At 36.9% G+C, this 21,019-nt stretch overlaps 2 protein-coding genes across 9 annotated transcripts in view; one reads left to right on the top strand and one right to left on the bottom strand.

Moving 5' to 3' along the window:
• Positions 1-21,019, top strand: part of ART3 (ADP-ribosyltransferase 3 (inactive)) — a 117,897-nt gene that overhangs the window by 7,935 nt on the left and 88,943 nt on the right. For 2 of the 8 annotated variants that reach the window (XM_070505615.1, XM_070505616.1), the window contains exon 2: positions 2,937-3,227. The exons of 4 other annotated variants lie outside the window; for them this stretch is intronic. The gene's annotated coding sequence lies outside the window, so the exon portion shown is untranslated. Of the gene's footprint in view, positions 1-1,004; positions 1,318-2,936; positions 3,228-21,019 lie in introns of those variants that run through there. 2 more of the 8 variants (XM_070505623.1, XM_070505617.1) reach the window with 2 other exon arrangements.
• CXCL10 (C-X-C motif chemokine ligand 10) lies at positions 6,539-9,047 on the bottom strand. The gene is made up of 4 exons (XM_014865801.3): positions 8,800-9,047; positions 8,161-8,287; positions 7,847-7,936; positions 6,539-7,385 (listed from the first exon to the last, which is right to left on the bottom strand). Exons 1-4 carry the CDS (start codon positions 8,858-8,860, stop codon positions 7,349-7,351), a joined length of 315 nt encoding a protein of 104 aa, XP_014721287.1. The 5' UTR covers positions 8,861-9,047; the 3' UTR covers positions 6,539-7,348.

Here is a 21,019-nt window from a genome sequence, read left to right as displayed (position 1 = left end):
CTAAGACGTCTATTGCTTCGAATGCAATAGATTTCTTTTTTGATCAGCATTACTTACAAATACCACTTAGCTGAATATTAGTATTTCCTTTTCTACCTTTTGTTGTTAGTGACATTTGGTTTATATATGTGTTTTGTCTCCTCAGCTAGATTATAATAAGTTTGAGGTCAGGTACCATGTCTTAAATGTCTTTGCCCCATTGGATCTTGAAGATAGTAGGTCCACAGTAAATATTTAAGTTGAATTTGATTGAATTGAGAATATTCCAGGAATCTTTCCCCTTCGTCTCATATAATAATTTGAAGGAAGTGTTTAGTTTCTAACAAAAGAATAAGATTGTGCCTCAGTGGTTCCAGAGGTAAAAAAAAAAAAATGTATATTATTATAGTTAATAAGATAGTCCAGATAGTCTTGGAAATTTTAGGAATAACTTGGAAATAAGAACCATTTATGTCTCCTAGGGCCCAGATCTTTGAGGTCAACCCAGGTTTCTTCCAAACCAGCCAAGTGTTTCTAGTGTCATGTGCGTGTAAGATTACCCAGACATGAGGTTTATATATTGGTGTCCCTATGGCCCGAAGTGAATGCTTTCAAACTGATATGGTCTGTTTAAGGTCTATGATGAATTAGGACACAGTCATGATTTTTAACTATTTGGAGTTTATAGAACTCTGAGAATCTGGTAAAAGCTAAGGATATGTGTACATTTATACATTTTGCTTATAATTTTAGAGAAATTTAGTCTTAAAAAATCACACATCCCAAGATAAAAATCTTCTGCTCTGGGAATGATGGCATTGCAGAGACTCTGAACTCTCCTTAAACTCAGATTGTTGTTGAACATTTTCAACTTCTCCTTTTTCTTTTCTCCCCCTCACCCATTCTAAAATTAACTGAGGGAGTTTCTCTCTCATCTGAGCCTAGGAAATGAGATGGCCGTGCTATTCTGGCTGTAATTAGATTTGAGTGTCCTGGGAAAATGTTGCATAATATGTAAACAACATGCTTGTCTCTATCACAAGTGAAAATAAGACAAGTTATTTTCTATTTTGAAAGAAGTGTCTCTTAGAATGAAACCATTAGGGATATGGATTTCCCCTCCTCAACATCTGTTGCTGCTATTAAAGCATTAAACGTAGTTTTGAAACATTTTTCTTTTTGGAAGTCATCTACGCCCCTGCTTAAAACCTTAATTCTCTTCCCACGTAGGGGCTCTCATAGTCTGGTAAGCAGTTTGCCAGTACACATAATGGAGATTGTAATGAGAGAAGGTCATCGTTCTTCTGTGCCTATCTGGTGATTTAACAAAACTTTTCAGTAAGCTGCTCTTTATTTCCAAGTTTATTTTCTCCTAAGGTTTAAGAACTATCTAAAGTTTTTGGAAAGTTGGCCTGTCCTAAAGGATTCTACCTACGGCATATGGCAGTATCTCATTTATTCATTCAGTCAACAAGTATTTAGTGAGCATTACAGTGTACCTAGACCAAGGATACAGTAGTAAATAAGACAGCTGTAGTCCCTGCTCTTGAAGAAATTTGTGGGGCAAGAGAAATAGATAAAGAAATAAATGTATAATATATTTAGAGATAATGATAAAGGCTGTAAATTAAAGGAGGGTAAAGAGATTGAGAGTGATAGAAATGGTGCTATTTTCAGTAGATTGGTGAGGAAAGCCTTCTCCTAGAAGGTGATAATTAAGCAGAGGCCTGAATAAAGTGAAGGAGTGAGCTTTGGAAATGATGGGAATACGTTTGCTGTGCTTGAGGAGAAAAAGAAGGCCAGTGTGGCTGGAGTAGAAAGGTGGAGGGTGAGAGTGGTAGGAATGAGGTGGGAGAGTTCTGTAGAGCTTTATGGATTATGATAAAGGATTTTGGATTTCATGTAAAGTGTGATGGGATGCTATTGGAAGGGTGAGAACAGGGGAGAATCATAATCTCATTTGTGTTTTAAAAGTATTGCTGGGAACTGGCCCCGTGGCCAAGTGGTTAAAGTTCTGTGCCCTCCGTTTCATTTGCCCAGGTTCACAGGTTCAGATCCCGGGTGCAGACCTGCTCCACTCATCAGCCATGCTCTGGAGGCATCCCAGATGTAAAAAGTAGACGAAGATTGGCGCAAATGTTAGCTCAGGGCTAATCTTCCTCACGCAAAAAGAGAGGATTGGCAACAGATGTTAGCTCAGGGTAAATTTTCCTCACACACACAAAAAGCATTGTTCTGGCTGTTGTGTAGAGAATAAGTGGTAGCAGACAAGAGTTTGGTAAGCAGGGAGACTAATAATGACTAACACACTATTATCTGATAACCTGAAATATATCCAGTAATAGTTGAATGACTTTTAACACAAGCCATTAAGTTATAGCCTAGCAAGGAGAAAGAAATTCTGGTATGTATATGACTCTATTTTCAGTTTGAATCTTTCTCAGAGATGAGTCATTTCATGAAGATTGCCGAGAACATAAATCCTAGCCCTTAAGGTTGACACTTAGAATTTAGTGCCTTTGAAAATTGGTTTCCATTTGTTTAAAATTTTTTCCTTCTGAATATAAACAGTAAAAATGTTCTTTGTAGAAATTTTGGAAAATAAAGAAAAACAAACAAAATCATCTACAATCACCTAGAAATAGTATTTTAATTAACTCTTGACAGTTATTTATCTTAGCAACATTTCTGGATGATTGCTATTTCTCCTCTTTTATAGGTAAGAAAGCAGGCCCAGGCAGGCTTTAATGACTTGTTCAGAATGACCAGAGTAGTTACTGCATGTTCTTACTGCCCTGTTGAGCTTCTCAGCCAGCTCTTGAATGGAGGGAGAACAGTTTTAGGCAATTATCAAGGTGTAAATGTGGAACAGTGAATTAACTAAGTATGGTCTGGCAAAGAAAATTGAAAGACAAAATTACAATCATTTTTCCCTTTCCCTGTTCTCTTCTTTGTAGGAGGCCAGTGTTCTTAAATCAAGCAGCAACATTTTTTTTCTTTCTTTTTTTTGCTGAGGAAGATTCGCCCTGAGCTAACATCTGTGCCAGTGTTCCTCTATTTTGTACGTGAGTCACTGCCACAGCATGGCTGCTGATGAGTGGTCTAGGTCCGTGCCTGGGAACTGAACCTGGGCTGCTGAAGTGGAGTGTGCTGAATTTAACCACTAGACCATGGGACCAGCCCATGTTGCAACATTTTGATCATCGTGGGCCATAGATTTTCTCAGAAAAAGAGATTCTCCCTTTGAGGTTTGTAACGTGACCATACCACAGTATATGTGTCCATTTGTTCACTGTGTACATCAAATTTTATTTACATCAAACAGTGTAGACCTTCTATCCAGAGAGAGAATTATTCTTCACCTCTGATCTAACTTCCCTAAGAAGGTAGACTTTTGTTCTTATAAATATCTGTCTAGATTTCTTTTTCTGAGCTAGATTTCTGCATGAGCCTTATTTTCTGGCTTATAATTTTTTAAAATCTTACTTAGAAATTTCTTTATTTGTGGCAGAGACAAGTATACTTTCTCTTATATTTTCTATCCCTCATTGCAATTAAATAAGGCAATAGCTTGTTACAGACAAGGTAATGTGGACTGCAGCATTTAAGAGCCAGTATGCCATTTCCATCCTTCTCTTTCCTGTCATGGTAACCCTCTATTGAGACAGAGAGAGACTGTGTTCCTGAGTTAACATAGAGGCCTTGCCAACCTGCATGGAATTTTGTGGAGCAAGAAGTAAACTTTCATTGTATTAGGTCTTTAATATTTTGGGAGCTTTGTTACTATAGCATAGTCTAGCAATCTTATACATTATTTTTTGTGTATGTTTTATAATACATATATAGTTTGTAAATATATATTAATGGTGATGGCATACTTAGCATACATAGAAAGGCTTTCATAATCTAATTTCTGTCTCTCCAGCATCATTTCTCAATATTTATACCTCTAACTTTATACTTACATTCTTCCAGATTAAACACACTGTGCTGTCTCACACCTGTGTATTTGTACATGCTCTTTCCTCTACTGGAATTCACTTTTCCTCTTCTATCAGATTCTGTTTATCACCTATCAGATAGATATGCATCTTTCACATTCCAGATCACTGTTACTTTCCCAGGAAAGACTTCCCTGATTTTCTCTATTTTCTTTACACATTTGGAGTTTTTTCAGTTTAAATTTATTTACCTTTATCTCTGTCACCAATAGTAAATTATAAGCACACTGCATAGTCATTTTTTATAACCTGGTATATGATGGGCATAAATAAATGTTAAATGAATGGCCTGCTTTTGACAGAGAGCATTTTAAATCTTTATTGGTTAACACTTTATTGAAAATTAGTTGACAGTCAGTTAAGAATAAGATAAGTGACCCTTTATACAGATTTAGCGGGTCAGGAAGAAAAAGAAAATGAGGACAAGAAGGAGAAATAATGCAACTTCCAATTTTGCTGTGATGCAGTCTAAAGCCCCCATAGTAATGGTCATATACTGTATTTCTTTGTCATATACCAGAATGCGGATAGCGCTTTCTCTCCTTTTGATTGATTAGATTTTTATTTATTTTTTTCCAGTTTCTCCCATTGAGGTATAATTGACATATAACATTATGTTAGTTTCGGCTGTACAAAATAATGATTTCGTATTTGTATATAGTGCAAAGTGATCACCAAAATAAGCTAGTTAACGTCAGTCACCATACATAGTTAGATGTTTTTTTTCTTGTGATGAGATCTTTTTTTTTGAGGAAGATTAGCCCTGAGCTAACATCTGCCGCCAATCCTCCTCTTTTTGCTGAGGAAGACTGGCCCTGAGCTAACGTCCCTGCCCACATTCCTCAACTTTATATGTAGGATGCCTACCACAGCATGGCTTGGGATCTGAACTGGTGAACCTTGGGCTGCCAAGTTGGAACATATGCACTTAACGCTATGCCACCGGGCCGGTCCCGTGATGAGATCTTTTAAGATATGCTCTCTTAGCAACTTTCAAATATGCAATACAGTATGGTTGATTATAGTCACCATGCAGTATATTAACCTCCCCAGTGATAGCTTTGTTATTCTTTAGTTTTGCTTTGTGAAGTTGCTTGATATTCATGAAGACATCTCACAATTTGTAATATTCTGGAGTTCTTTGTTTTCTTTGCTAGTTCATTTTGCCTGTTTAATGTAAAGTAAAGCATGTGTTCAAAAAAATTAAAATGTGTATGTACAGATTAAAGAACAAATTCTTAGGTACCCACTATCTAGGCTAAAAATAGAACTTTACCAAAGTCCAGAAGCCCCTGTGTGCCCCTCCCTGATTGCGTTCCCTTCTCACCTCCTGAAGTAATCACCATCCTGAGTTTTATGGAAATCATCCCTTTGTTGTTGTTGTTTTTATCATATATGTCTTTACTCCTAAATACAATATTGTTTGCATGTTTTAAAACTTTATAGTAAATGGAATCATGCTGCATGTACGTTTCTGTGACATGCTTCTTTTGTGCAAGATTATTTTTGAGATTCATCCATGTTGATGTGTATAGTTGTACTTCATTTATTTTCCTTCCATTCCTTTCCATTTATTATTATTCCTGTATAATATTCTATTGAGTTAACATACTTTAATTTACTTATTCATTCTACTTATGGATATTTGGATTCTGTCCAGAGTTCTGCTATTTTAAACAGTGTTGCTATAACATTCCCTCATACTTGTCCTATGCAAGAATTTATCTGTGGCATATACATAGTAGTAGAATTACTAGGACATAGAGTGTGCACATGTTAAGTTTTATAATACCAAACTGTTTTCCAAAGTAGCCATAGCTATTTTCTGTTTGACCAGCAGTGGAAGGGTATTCCTCATTGCTCTTTATCCTTCCTAATACTTGATATTATCCAACTTAAAATTTTTTTGCCAGTCTGGCGTTGTGAAATGGTATCCCATAATGATTTGTATGTACATATCCCTGATTACTAATGAGGTTGAACATCTTTTAATATGTTAAGGGCTTGTGCATTTTTCTTCTGTGAAATTCTTGTTCACTTCCTGTTTCCCGTTTTTCAACTAGTTGTTTATCTTTTCCTTTTTATTTTTCAGGATTTCTATATATATTCTAGATACTAATAATTTGCCAACTAAATGCGTTGCAGATATCTTTTTAGTGACTAGTTGGGTATGGGAGGTGAGGGAGAAGTATAGAATTACTCCCAGGTTTCTGGTTTGGGGAACTGTTAGAATAGAGGAGGAGAAATCGCTGTAGGGAGAGGGGAATTAAGTTAAGGGATTTTGGAGTTTGATGTTCCTATGGGATATCCAGATGGAGATGTCTCATAGAAAGTTGGCTACAAGGGTCTGAAGCTCAGGCCAAACTCTTTTATGCCATATGGGTCGTAAAGGAATCTTGTATGATGGGCCTTTAAGGAGACTACCTTTGGAAGGAATATGATAATTTTCAAACTCATTTGTCCTCTCCCCATCCCATCGTCTTCTCTAGGCTATGGATTCTCCAACTAAGCTTCTTATGAAATAAATGTTCCAATCAAATGACCCATCACACACTTCATCTTGATATAATTACTTTATTACTTTTTTTGTCTCTCAGCAGTTAAACAATATTTTCTTAATATTTCTGGGAGAGCACATTATTTCTATTTTGAAAAACATCCAGCATATTTTGTCTTACATATCATGCAGAACATATATCTAGATTTCAAAAATTTTCTCCTATTGGTCATTCATGTGTAGTACTTAATCACGTAAGTTATTCCATAAACACTGAAAACAATGTAAGAAATATGTACATCTAAGACTTCTATTTTGTATAGCTTTCCATTAAATAATACTGTTTTCACACATTTCCAACATTTCTAGCTTCTTCTATGTATTTGGAATTTTGTGTATATAACCACTGGAAGAATATGGGCTCCTTGGGGGAATGGCAGTAGAAGTCCATGGAGTGAAGATCTTTCTTAAAAAAGCAGATTGTATTATTGCTTTGATTGCGTACCTTTTAGTTATTTGAGATCTGAGAACTCTGATAAGCCCAGAGGTGGAAAGATCCGTTGAGAACCTTTAGAGTATAGGCAAGGCGAGGAAAGTGTCAGTAGCAGGGCTAGGTCTTGGCACATTTACTAAGAATGTAGCACCTCAGCATAGCTTATAGTATAGTGCCAAGGCAGAGTTACTACTGAACAGCTCAGGATGATGAACCATCCACCTCCCTGCAGGAGTAGTAGCAGCTAATTAGGTGACTGGTTGGTCATCTTAGGAGAACTGCAATCCGGGGACAATTAGGGCTTGACATATACTGTATGCAGGGAAATGATGGCAGAGGCGGCCTCTCTTTGGTCCATCCGTATCAGTAGTACTGTGATTATACTTCTCTCAGTGTTCGAGGAGATCTTTTAGACCTGTAAGAAGAGAAAGCGGGTGTAAAAGTGTGACCCTCTCAACTCTGGCTTCAGTCTCAGTTCTGCTTGGAACACACTGAGTTCATAGATAACTCTAAGTCCTCAGGTGCAGTGTGTGGAGAGCTTTTCTACTGCTACGCAATCATTGTGGATTACAGGGGTTGCTTTTTTAAGGCCAGGAAAGGCATGGGGGAAATTTGGCAGCTTTGCTTGGATAGTTATAGCTCTGCCTCAAGGTTGAAGTAACCTATTAAACACTTCTAGACAGGTAAATCAGGGTAACTTTTGATACCGCACAAGATGGCACCTCAGTATATAAATAAATACGGTTAGAGGACAGCATGGTGGTAACACACTTTTAAGCCAAGGATCCCGCAGGAAAGCCTGATGCAAATATTTCTAACTTCCCAAGATTGATGTTTCTTAAAGAGCAGTTCTTATATAAGCAACAGCAGACCTACCTTTCCTTGCTAATTGCTTTCAGTAAATTCTTGACGGTCTTGGACTCTGGATTCAGACATCTTTTCTCCCCATTCTTTTTCATTGTGGCACTATAGCAGTAAATAGGAGTGAAAATATTTAAAACAATGTTGTAATAGTACAACAGATGGAATATAGAGTTTTTAAGTCAGATATTTAAGTTTCACCCTAGATGTTTCTCTTTGCTATATAGAAGTCTTAGAATCATCACAAACCCCTTACCGATTTGTGGTCATCGTCACATATTTACTATACCATTACAACCAGGGAGGTGATCAGATGGGATTTTACTCACATGATCTCAACACGTTGACAAGATTGACTTGCAGGAATCATTTCAAGTTTTTCTAAGGACCTTGGAGGAATAGGTCGATCACTAATGTTAATGCAGGTACAGCGTGTAGTTCTAGAGAGAGGTATTCCTGTGGGAAAAGAGGCAATTACAGCAGGAGAGGTTAGTGCAGTTTTTATTTCAGACATTTAATGTGGGTTGTGTAGTACTTAGCAGAAACTGTATCCCTGTGTCATCACATAATCACTTAATCTGAGGAGTGATCCCATTATAATGCAGCTCTGAATGATTAGTTGATTATTTGAAAGAATGGAATTACAACATTATGATTGTAAGATCATATCCCTGAGCACGGTTCATATGGTTAATTAAGCTGAGTTAACTAAGGAGGAGTCTGTGTCATCTTCTCCTCATTCCCTCACATTTTCTCTGTCCTCCCTCTTCTGCTTCCACTCTCCTCCTCTTTTATTCCACTTGCTTCTCTGACTATAAACTCTGTGGGCAGAAGGAATCTTTGCTCATTTACCCTTCATTTATAGGCAGGCTGTAAAACTTTTTCAAATACATTATTTCCGTATTTATAGAATTTATACCCAGTCCTACTTCTGACCTTACAAATTAAATATCCTTAATATTCCTTACCTTGAGTTCCACTCAGAGTCAGAAAGATAAGGCAGAATATAAGAACAGCACTTTGATTCATGGTGCTGCAACTGGAGGTTCCTCTGCAGTAGTAGGCTCAGGATATCTAAGCAGTTGAGCAGTGTCTCAGAAAACGTGGGGCTAGAATGCAGTATTTATTTGCAAAGGCGCTTTCCCTCTCTAACTCTGATTGGATAACATTACAGGTGACTCAGCAAAATCTGCTATGTCTCTTCCTTGGGGAAGTCCCAGTTGCAGAATCGAAGGTAGTATTTGTATTATTGTGGCTTCTGAGTTATGGAATTTCCCTGCATCCCTTTTTTTCAGTGAATGAGTTAGGTTTCACTTTCCAAAACATGAACTGTTTCTTGAAAAAGAGAACTTTATTGCATATAGGAGTATTTTTTTTAAATGGAACTTTGATTCTTATCTTTCACCTCCTGCAAAATAAAAATGTCAACGTAATCCTGAAGTCAAAGTCCTAAATACAGTTTCAAAATAAGTATAGCTTAATATTGTGTTTTGAATATATTTTAATTTGCAGCAGTAAGGCATGAATAGGAATGTCTTACATTTATTCACTTTATGGGTTTCAGAGATGTATACTTTCTCACTTTATTCCTACAATAGCCCTGTAAGAAGATAGGATAGTTATCTTCAGTTTATATATGGGAGAATATCTTAGAGATTAGGTAGTTGTGTTAAGTCACACACAGACTGCCATCCATTTGGTCTAATGGCAAAGGTTACTGGACCCAATTCCAGGGTGTGTATGTGGAGGCTTCTCCACACCAACAAGCAGTTTTTGGATGCCAACAGGGTGTCTGAGAACTCAACTCTGTTGTGACGCTATCTACCCAGAGATAGAATCAGATTCCACAGGTAAGAGGTGCAGTCCCACAACATCACCCTCCACTTCAGATCCCAGTTGCAAGTCCGGGTTGTTACCTGTACTTCTGACTGACTGGCTGTAAATCAGAGGTTCCCAGGACCCACTCCTTGGGTTCAATTAATTTGCTAGGACGGCTTAGGAAAACCTGTTTACTCACTAGGTTACTGATTTATTACCAAGGATATTAAAGGGTACAAATCAACAGCCAGATGAAGAGATACATAGGGTGAGGTCTGGAACAAAGGAACTTCTGTCCTTGCAGCACCTGGGGCCCAGCATGGTGGCATGTGGAAACGTTCTGGTCCCCCCAATGGAAGCTCTCTCAAAAAGAGGGCAGTGAGCTATCATTTTGGGTTTTTATGCAGGCTTCATTACTTTGTCATAATTGAGTAAGCCATTGGCAATTGATTTAACTTCAAGCTTCCCTCCCCTCCCTGGAAATCAGGGGGTGGGACTGAAAGTTCCAGTCCTCTGATTACATGGCTGGTTTTCCTGGCAACCAGTCCCCACCCTTGGGTGGTGTCCACAAGTCACCTTCATTGACATAAACAAAACACCTTCATCACTCTCACCACTTAGAAAATTCCAAGAGTTCTGGGAGCTGTAGGTGGGAACTGTAGACAAAGATCCATATATATATATATGAGAAATGTATTTTGGTTATCTGAGTGACCAAGTACATGTTTCTTATAAATCAATCACAATAGCACACTAACTGTGATGCTTTTTCTCAACATTTATTTTAAACTTTGGTAATTATTTTCAGAGGCTAAATAATGTTTAAAAATTCCTCAGTAATAGCAGTTTTTCATCCTTTGTAGATAAATCTAATTTTTGGAAGAAATAATTTAGCTGGGCATTGCCCTTTGATCAAATGCTGTAAAGTAATAGCTTTGGTCTTCTTAGACAAGATCAGAGATACAGGACTGGCATGTTTCAAAGAATTCCAGAAATGCTTTGGTTATTCATAACATTAGAATAAGTGAATAGCCTCCAACATAATCATTTCTAGGGAAAACACTACTCGTTTGGATAACTGATTTCTGGTATGTTAGTAAACAGGTTTTATGTATTGCAGTCAGTCCCTGAATGAAAACATCATAAGATAATATAGAATGGAGTAAGAAAAAGATTCATGGCTATGATAGGGTTATTGCAAAAAAACAAAGGAAAACAAGGGATGTTTTTTGAGGAGATAAATATATAAAAGAGGGGCATGAATAAAGACCGACCTTGGGAGAATAGGATGGAAATAGAGAGGTTGATTTAAGATGGATGCAGCTGTAAAAGAGACTGTCAAATGCAAAGCAAAGGAGAAAACTGTTAGCTGTTGAACTGGTAACAGTGGTAACTGAAATTAGCACAATTTCAGCTGGATGACAAATGGGGCAAAACCTGTGTTTTTATCCTAGCATTCGGTAGTACTTGACTGATTATTCACAGCAGATATCATCAGTAGGGAGCAGGTGACACCAATATATTGTAACACATGTTGGGCCTGACAGTGGAAGTTTAGCAGTAGCCAGAGGATATGATAGTCTGGTTGTGTTCTTTGCAAACGATTGGCAACAGAGACCCCAAGATGAAATACTGTTCCAAATGAAGGCATCACCCTGGAATGGGAAATCTGATGCAGGTGATACTTGGAACCTTGGGAAATATCCGGGAGGTCTTTTCATAGTCAGCTAGGCTGCAGCAATGTGGGGATAGGCCAGGGAAAGGCAAGGCTTCCCATTAGGATTAGGCTAATGTACCTGGCAGGTGCTGGCCTAAGACTTGGCATAGAGGCCAAGATAAAAGCCTCTGTCTGCAAACTGTGCGCACATGACTTGGAACGTCAAAAGCAGGGACTCTGTCATCAGAACAGAGGCAATTTCTGCCTTGGGGCAGGCAGAAGTTGCTGGAGTGCCAAGTACCAGGTCAGTCTGTTCCAGCAACTGGAACAGAGCTAAGCTTTCAAGTGGGTAAGTCAGTGGACTTAGCTGTAGGAAACTGGAAAGACAAAAGGAAGGGAAATGAGGCAGGGACTGATAGAACCCATAAGACTTTGATCCAGCAGAGAGGTTTTCTTCTGATGAGGGAAAGGCCTCTGAGAGACAGTGTGAGAGAGACAGTGACATGAAGAGGCCCTCCCATAGCTGTTTGTGCAGAACAAAAATTAGACTGTGAGTAAAAACGTCAAAAATTTTCAGGGAATTGTCTGACATCATGGATGGAAGAGGCTCTGAACAGTTCAACATTAAACAATAAAAAAGTTACATGGCGATAATTTTACTTCTGTTAGTATCTAAGTTCTCACCTAAGATGCTGTCTATATAGCAAAGTAAAGAGGAGAGTTGAGGCAGATAAGTGGACTAAATATCTGTTATTAATGATAAAATATTTCTTATTGAATTGATTTTTTTAGTAAACATTACATAACTCTGTGCCCTCAGGCATTGTTTGAAGTGCTTTATGAATATTGACTCATTTAATCCTTAAATAATGACTCATTTAACCAAGTAACTCTAGCTGTAAAGTCTGTGTTCTTAACAACTTTGTTATGCTGCCTCTGCAGAGAGAACATTGCTCTTGATTTGTATTTCTGATTTCCAGGCTATCTGTCTTAACTGGCTGAAGCCATCTTTTGAGGTTATTTTGGTGCCTCGGTAACTAAACATCTAGAAAAAGTTCATGATGGATCTATCTTACACTGAATTTCATACTGAGGTGAAAAATGCTGTGTTATATCTATGTTAAACCCATGTGTATTAAGATATACACATGTGTTAGCCAGTAAACAATCACATAGATACACATTTATTCACTTATAGTATTTTTTTAAAAGGTAGTTTTCTTGGTTAAATCAGATCATGTACAGTTGGATTCATTTTAGAGTATGTCAAGCATTGTGTATCCTGGAATTTTTGTGACTTGGGGAAAAAGACATTTATTTCTTCCTAAATTCTTAAATTTGTATTCTAATTATGTAAAATATGTAAATTTGAGTTTATTTTAAGGGACGGATTTTATTGCAATCTTTAAAATATCGCAAATAGATCTTATTCAGCATCTTGTATTTCTGCAACTACACAACCCTTAGGTTTTATACATCAGCCTGTTGAACTGTTTTTTTATCAGAAATATAGATGCCTTCTAAAATTTTTCTCATATTCTTGTTTTTAACTGTTCTGGCTTGCTTAATCATTTTAAAATGTCCTTCTTTGTTCTACTAACAATTTTTATCTGGTCTATTAATATAGCTACTCCAGCTCTCTTTTGGTTACTGTTAGCATGATGTATTTTTTCCTGTTCTTTAACTTTTAACCTATTTGTATCTTTTAATCTAAATTATGTCTCTTGTAAAAAGTGTGCAGTTGGATCATGTTTTCATGTTTTTTTTCTGACTTTTGATTGGAGTGTTTAGTCCATTTATATTTAATGTAGTTAACAATAAGGTGGGACTTACATCTGCCATTTTGCTACTTGTTTTCTATATATCTTGTCTTTTTGGCTTCTCTATTCCTCTGTTACTGTCACCTTTTATGATAGATATTTTCTAGTATATCACTTTAATTCTCTTGTTTTTTTTTAAAGTTTTATTGAGATATAACTTACGTATATACAGTTAACCCATTTATAGTGTACAGTTTTGTGACTTTTAGTATATTCAAAGAGTTGTGCAGCCATCACCAAAATAAATTTAAAACATTTTCGTCACCCTAAAAAGAAACTCCACATCCTTTAGCCATCACCTTCCAACCTCCCACCCTAGCCAGCCCTAGATAACCATAATTTACTTTCTCTCTTTATGGATGTACCTATTCTGGACATTTCATATGATTGGAATCTTTGTCGTATGTTTTACTATATATCTTTGGGGTTATTTTCTTAATGATTTCCTAGGGATTATAATTCTTAACTTAAAACAGTATAGTTTACTTTAATGCCCATTGAATTTCAATAGTACAAAAAAACTTGGCTCCAATATAACTCTGTTTCTTTCTTCTCGTTTGTGCTCTTGTCATATAAGGTAAATCTTTATACGTTGTAAGCTCATCAGTACAGTTTTATAATTATTGCTTTTTACAGTTGTCTTTTAAATCAGAGAAGATAAAATTATATCATCTTCATATTTACCTATGTAGTTCTCTTTACTGAGCCTCATGGCTTTTTGTGGATTTGAGTTACTATCTAGTATTCTTTCCTTTAAATCTGAAGGAGTTCCTTTAATCTTTCTTGTAGAGCAGGTCTGCTGGTGACAGATTCTTTCAGTGAGTTTTTGTTTATCTGTAATATTTTGATTTCTCCTTTTTTTAGTATAACAGCTTTATTGAGATATAATTTACGTGCCACATAATTCACCCTTTTAAAGTATACAGTTCATTGGTTTTTAGTAGATTCACAGAATTGTGCAACAGTCATCTGCATTTTGAAGGATTGTTTTGCAGGATATAAAATTCTTGGTGACAGTATTTTTCTTTTAGTACTTTGAATGTGTCACGCCACTGCTTTCTGGCCTCTGTAGTTTTTGTTGAGAACTTAGTTTTTAATCTCATTGACGCTCCTTGTACTTGATGAGTCACTTTTATCTTGCTGCTTTGAAGATTCTTTCTTTGTCTTTTGAGGATTTGACTATGTCGTGTCTAGGTGTGGATCTCTGGAGTTTGTTGCGTTCCCTAAATGTGCGGATTAATGGTTTTCATCAAATTTCGAAAGATTTTGGCCATTATTTCTTCAAATATTCCTTCTACCCCTTTCTCTCTGCCCCTCCCTCTTCCCATTATACATATATTGGTACACTTGATGTTTCATACATCTCTGAGGCTTTGTTCCTTTTTTTTCTTCTGTTCCTCAGATTGAATAATTTGAATTAACTTATCTTCAGGTTTGCTGATTCTTTCTTTTGCCGGTTCATATCTGCTGTTGAATCCTTCTAGTGAATTTTTCGTTTTGGTTATTATACTTTTCAAAGTCAGAGGTTCTTTTTTATAATTTCTTTTTAGTGATATACTCTATTTAGTGAGATGTTGTTCTCATGCTTTCTTTTAATTCTTTAGACGTGGTTTCCTTTAGTTCTTTGAACATATTTGTAATAGCTGATCTAAAGTCTTTGTCTAGTAAGTCCAATGAAGAAGTTCTGGGCTTCCTCAGGGACACTTTCTGTTGATTGCTTTTTAAATATGTTTGAGCCATACTTTTTTATTTCTCTGCATGTTTTGTAAATTTTTTGTTGAAATTGGATATTTTAAGTAATATAATATGGCAACTCTAGAAATTAGGTTTCTCCCCTCCTCAGGATTTGCTGTTGCTATTTGTTTCCTGAAGTAATTCTGTAATGTCTTTATTATTTATTATGTGTAGCCACTGCAGTCTTCCTTCAGTTAGCTTAATCATCAGCTAATGATTGGACTAAGATTTCCCTAAATTTCTTGAACCAGTAAGTTTCCTAGCCTTTACTGAGGGGCTCTGTGTATGTGTTGTGGTATGCCTCAGTGCTCCGGCAAGAGATTTACAGTTGTGCCTTAGCCTTCACTTTGTGTTTTTGCAGAACCTCAAGGTCAGCTTGAGATGATAGATTAGGGCCTTCTCAGGTCTTTTCTGAGTGTATACACAACCCTGCATATACATGTGGACTTTTATTTATTTATTTCTAATTAATTAATTATTTTTTGAGTAAGATTGGTCCTGAGCTAACATCTGTTGCCAGCCTTCATCTTTTTGCTTGAAGAAGATTGTTGCTGAGCTAACATCCGTGCTAGTCTTCCTCTATTTTATGTGTGATGCTGCCATAGTGTGGCTTGACGGGCAGTGCTAGGTCTGCACCTGGGATCTGAACCTGTGAACCCCAGGCCATGGAAGTGGAGCCTGTGAACTTTACCATTATGCCACTAGGCTGGCCCCTACCTGTGGCCTTTTAGATTCCTAGGAATATGTTGGAGCTTTTTAAAGCCCTCTATAGACATCTCATTCCCCAGTTTTTCCTTTAGAATTTTTAGCCTCTTATTAGACCCGATTGATAAGGCCATCTCAGGTAGTTAACAGTTGTTAAACAATTGCCACTGATTGTTTTCAGCTTAAGTCCTAGGGATAGGATTGCTTGTACCAAGTGAGCTCAGAATCAGGTCAAATAAAGACAAGCCCTGTGAGCTTTTAAGGAACCTTTCAGACGAGTCAGTAGAGATAATCATCTGGGACTGGGGCTTTTGAGGAGCTCCAAACCCGTTCTGCCCTTCCCTTAGCTTCTAGGCAGCTTTTCAGAGCTATATAGTTGTGAGGTTATTTTTTTTCAAGGCTATCATTGAGCAGGGGAAGGGGAATGAGAATAGGAAAATGAAAAACGTCAGTTTTCTGTTCTTACTGAGATTCAGCTCTTTCTTAGATATTCTCTGCATATGGATTGCTGCATACCTTTGGCTGTTTTTCAGAGTTCTGAAAAAGTTGGTTTTGACAATTTTTTCCAGTGTTCTTTTTGTTTTTACAGAGAAGCAGATTTTCAGGGGTCCTTATTCCACTATTCCAGAAGTGCTTTCTATAGAACAGGGTTTTTTTAATGTTTTTTTTCAGGTAAAATTTACATATTTTGAAATGTTTAGATCTTAAGTTTACCATTAAATGAATTTCACAAATACATACACTTGTATAATCCAAACCCCTATCAAGTTATAGAACATTACCACCATCCAGAAAGTTCTTTCATGCCACTTGCCAGTCAATCCCCACCCCATCTCTTCTACTCCTGACACAACTACTCTTCCAGTTTTTTTCTTTGTAGATTAGTTTTGCCTATTCTTATAAACGGAACCATTTCAGTGTGTACTCTTTTTGTGTAAGGCTTCTTTTGTTCAGTATAACGTTATTTAGATTCATCTGTGTAGTCACATGAATCAGTAGTTTGTTTCCCTTTATTGCTGCATAGTATTCTATTACACAAATATACCAGTTGGTTGAGCAGTTCTCTTATTGATGGACATTTGGACTATTTCCAGATTTTAGTTATTACATATAAAGCTGCTATGAACATTTTTGTATAAGTATTTTTCTGGGCATATGCTTTGATTTCTCTTTCGTTTAGTAGAACAGAGTGATATTTTTAAAACATCATCACTCCTCTGCTTAAGACCCTCCAACAACTTCTAATCAGAATTAAATCCAATTCTGTAACTAATCTGTTTTCCTAAGTTCTCTGTGATCTGGCTGCTACCTATCTCTCCAACCTCATCTCACATTCTTCCCTCGCAACCACTACACTCCAGTCACAGTGGCCTTTACATTAGCTATTTTTTTTTCAATCTGGAAAGCTTTTCCCCCATTCTTTTCCCCCTGTTCACCTGCATAGGTGGTGGTTCCTTCTGGACATTTGGATTTTAGCTAAGTAGTACCTTCTGTTAGCATATAGTCTAAAGCAGCCATGACCTTATTTTAATTCTCTGCGTGGCATTTCTCTCTGTCTGATATTTGGTTATTTTTTATTCACTTGATGTTTGTTTTCTTATACTAGAATGTAAGGCCCATGAGAGCAGGGACCTTACCAGTCTTATTCACAGCTGCATCCCCAACAGCTAGGACATCATCTGGCATGTGGAAAGTGTTCAGTAAATATTGGATGGATGGATGAATGGATGGATGAATTTTTCCAGGCTTTAAGAAGCAGCATAAATAAGAATTGTACATCTTCAAAAAGAATTTCAATGGACTCATCAGATTTCTACACTGGGACATGAGTGGTATTATTTCCTCTAGCTTTGGAATTGTTTAACTTAAGAAGACTATAATTTCCCCAGAAGTTAGCATAGATTCAGGTAGGTAGAATCAATACAGTCCTGTACTGCATAACATTTTGGTTACCCATGGACTGCATAAAGAACGGTGGTCTCATAAAGATTAGTAGCATACAACCTAGGTGTGTAGTAGGCTGTACCATCTAGGTTTGTGTAAGTACGGTCTCTGATGTTTGCACAGTGACAAAATCACCTAATGACACATTTCTCAGAATGTATCCCTGTCGTTAAATGATGAATAACTGTACCAGGTATTCTTACCTAGCTGTAGGCCAGAATCTTCATTCCAAGGCTGATGCCCTTAAAAGCTTCTTAATTATTCCTTGGAGGTTTTCTGTAATTATGCACTGAATGAATGAAGGAATGCAAATCTCTTCAGAGCATGTTACGTATATGGCCATCGATGGTGTTAGAAGAGGAGTGAGGAGAGTTGTATTTGTTCTCATTTTTGTCTTGTACTTTGTGTAGGGAACCAAGCTAATCTCAGGGGATACTAGGAGGGAAAAGATCCAATGGCTGTCCTTGATGGATTTGCATTTTAATTAGAAAGATCAACAAATATGGAACAATAAATATCAATAAAAGGAACTGTAGTATCAGTGCCAAATGAATGTTATAGACAATAAGTAATATGGAGATTTATAGGAGAGTATGCTGATTAAGACTAGGAGTGCTCAGATGAACCTTAAAGTGTGAATTGTACTTAGACAAGTGGCCAGGAAGGGAAGGCATGTGTAATTAGAGAAAACGTCACAAAAAATCGTATAGAGAGTTGCCAGTCAACCAGTCAGGCAGGTTGGTAGTGTCTCATAGGGATGGTAATGCCTTGTTAGGGTTCTGTAGGATCTGGTCCTCAGGTTTACAGGTCTAGAAACTCCCATTTTTTTCTTATCATCCAGAGTAGACATGTTCTCAGAGAGTTAATTCTGCTAACCAAATCTACAAGCGACAAAAATGCAAATTAAAAAGACGATTTATTCATTTATAGTGAGGACCTCCCAGTGACTGGGATTGATTGGGTTTGGTATCCAAGTCACCCCTTTCCCAGAATCAGAGTACTTGGGAAGTTGAATTTGTAATCAGAATGCTGTCTGGTGAGCAAAGAAACAAAATAAAGGACTCTTCTCTTCTTGTTTTGAATGGGGATCTGCTCAGGGAAGAAACCTTATAAGTGTGATTAATGTGGAGAAGAATTCAGAAAAAAAATCAAACTTTCAGGAAGAATAGTAAGCCAACTATTGCTTGTTAGATCCACAGCTAACCCTACATGAATCATTTGAATAAAAATCTAAATCAGAATACTTTAAAAATTTATTTTTCTCTCAGCTTTTGCAAGCCTTTTGATATATTCATTTTCTTAGAATTCACTGATCTGAGTCGTTTTGAAAGAGGACAAAAGTTAAGGAAATGTCCCATCTTCAGTTTCAGTTTCAAATGCTTTTGGTTTATCTTTAAGCCTCCATGGCATCAGACCAAAAGAAACAGTGTGGCCTGACAGACTTGTTACAGACTGAGAAAAAAATGCTTTCCGGGAAACTAATGTGCTTAGAAGAAATATTCCTAAAACGTGAGCTGGAGTTCAGTGATTTTTGTAGACTGGGAATCCCCTTAGCTGATGTACAGTACTCCTTGGAAAGTATGGGACAGGAGGGCAGAATTTTCCCTTTCATAGTTTTCACTTAGCTCCCACAAGATTCCCTTACATACTTTTGAATTACCCATCATTCACTACCAGCCTGAGCAAGGGGGAAAGTGGGTGGTAGGTAGACCCTTAGAATCATTATGCTTGAGAGAGCTAGGAATAGCTTCTGTTTGTATGCATTTTAAACCATGCAACGTTTTGTTTTCCTTACACTGGATGGGATGATGAGATGGGCTCAGAATCCAGAGATAGAGTATATCTGTTCTGTCTCTCACTTTTTCTGTGATCTTGGACAAATTGTTAGGTCTGTCTATGTTTCAATTTTCTTATCTTCAAATGCGCATTGTGATACCCAACCCATCCACCTTTCAGGTTGTTCCAAAGATGACAGATTAAAAAGATATAGTAAAAAGTGTAAATGAGATTAAAAAGGTATTGTAGGGCTGACCCCATGGCCAAGTGGTTAAGTTCATGCACTCCACTTCAGCTTCCCAGGTTTTCGCTGGTTCAGATCCTGGGTGCAGACCTAGTACTGCTCATCAAGCCATGCTGAGGCAACATCCCACATAACAGAACCAGAAGGACTTACAACTAAAATATACACCTATGTAGTGGGGGGTTTTGGGGAGAAGAAGAAAAAAAGAAGAAAGATGATGATTGGCAACAGATGTTAGCTTAGGTGCCAATCTTTAAAAAAAGAAAAAAGTAACAAATCTAAATGAATTTTTCATTGGCCAGCATTTCAAGTTTCATCTTATCTCCTAGGTGCAACAAATACAGTAGTATTCTCTCTCTGGATGGTGCAATTATTTGTGTGGTCGGATGAATCTGTTAGTTTACAGTATTCACTAGTCACAGGCATGACTCTCATGGTAGAACTGAGAATTGGAATCATGCAGCATTTACTTTTAGGAAAGGGCTTATTTAGGTAACCTATCTTACCTACACTGTGAATTTACAAAACAAGACAGGGATGGCCGTTTTGCACTTCTTTTCATTGTACTGTAGGTCCTAGCCTAAAAAATAAAACAAACAAAAAGAAGTTAAAGCTGTAAGAATTGAACGGAAAGAAAGAAAATTTTGCAAGGAAGATTGTCTGCTTAGAAAACCCAAAAGAATTTGCTAAGTTTTGTAAAAGATAGCAGAATTTATTAAAGTGAATGGCTAGAAGATCAATGTATTATGCTTTCTACATCAACAAATAATTTAAAATGTTACTTTAAAAGAAAAAATTTACAGTAGCAACAATAAATACTTAAAAACATAAAATACTTAGGAATAAAACTAACAAAAGTCAAACAAGATCTGTTTGCAGAAAATGTAGATGAATTTTTCTAAAATAATGTCACGTAAAATAATGTTGAATTTAAATTCAGAATGATTACCCTTTTGATAAAGTTCAGCAAAACTAAAGTTAAATAATATTTTGTTTAGGGCTGGTCTTGTGGCCTAGTGGTTAAGTTGGGTGTTCTCCACTTTGGTGGCCCAAGTTTGGTTCTTGGGCATGAACCTACACCACTTGGTGGCCATGTTATGGTGGTGACCCATATACAAAATAGAGGAAGAGTGGCACAGATGTTAGCTCAGGGTGAATCTTCCTTAGCGCTCCCCCGCTCCAAATTTGTTTAGGATGTGTATATAAATAAAACTATTTTTGGAAAGCAAGGAGTAATGGTTGCACAACAGTGTGAGTGTACTTAATGCCACTGAACTGTACATTTAACATTTTACCATCTTAACTATTTTTAAGTTATGTGTATTTTACCACCATTTCTTTAAAAAGCAAAGGAATAATAAACAAGGAATTCAGGATAGTGATTATCTTGGGGTTGGAGGAGGGAAAGGAATGGGATAGGGAAAGAGCACATGGTTGTATTTTAAGTTATTGTTAATGTTGTAGTTCTTGATTTGGGTGGTAGTTCATGG

Source organism: Equus asinus, chromosome 3 (assembly GCF_041296235.1).
Source record: "Equus asinus isolate D_3611 breed Donkey chromosome 3, EquAss-T2T_v2, whole genome shotgun sequence".
Taxonomy (NCBI): domain Eukaryota; kingdom Metazoa; phylum Chordata; class Mammalia; order Perissodactyla; family Equidae; genus Equus; species Equus asinus.
This window is presented reverse-complemented; position numbering and strand designations above follow the sequence as displayed.

Bases quoted from the DNA above. Each gene is read 5' to 3' on its own strand.
- CXCL10 (XM_014865801.3), bottom strand. From the start codon at position 8,860: ATGAATCAAAGTGCTGTTCTTATATTCTGCCTTATCTTTCTGACTCTG. The intron at 8,288-8,799 runs GTAAGGAATATT...CTTTTCCCACAG, and splicing joins GACTCTGAGTGGAACTCAAG to GAATACCTCTCTCTAGAACT. The intron at 7,386-7,846 runs GTAGGTCTGCTG...CTCTTCTTACAG, and splicing joins AAAGCAATTAGCAAGGAAAG to GTCTAAAAGATCTCCTCGAA.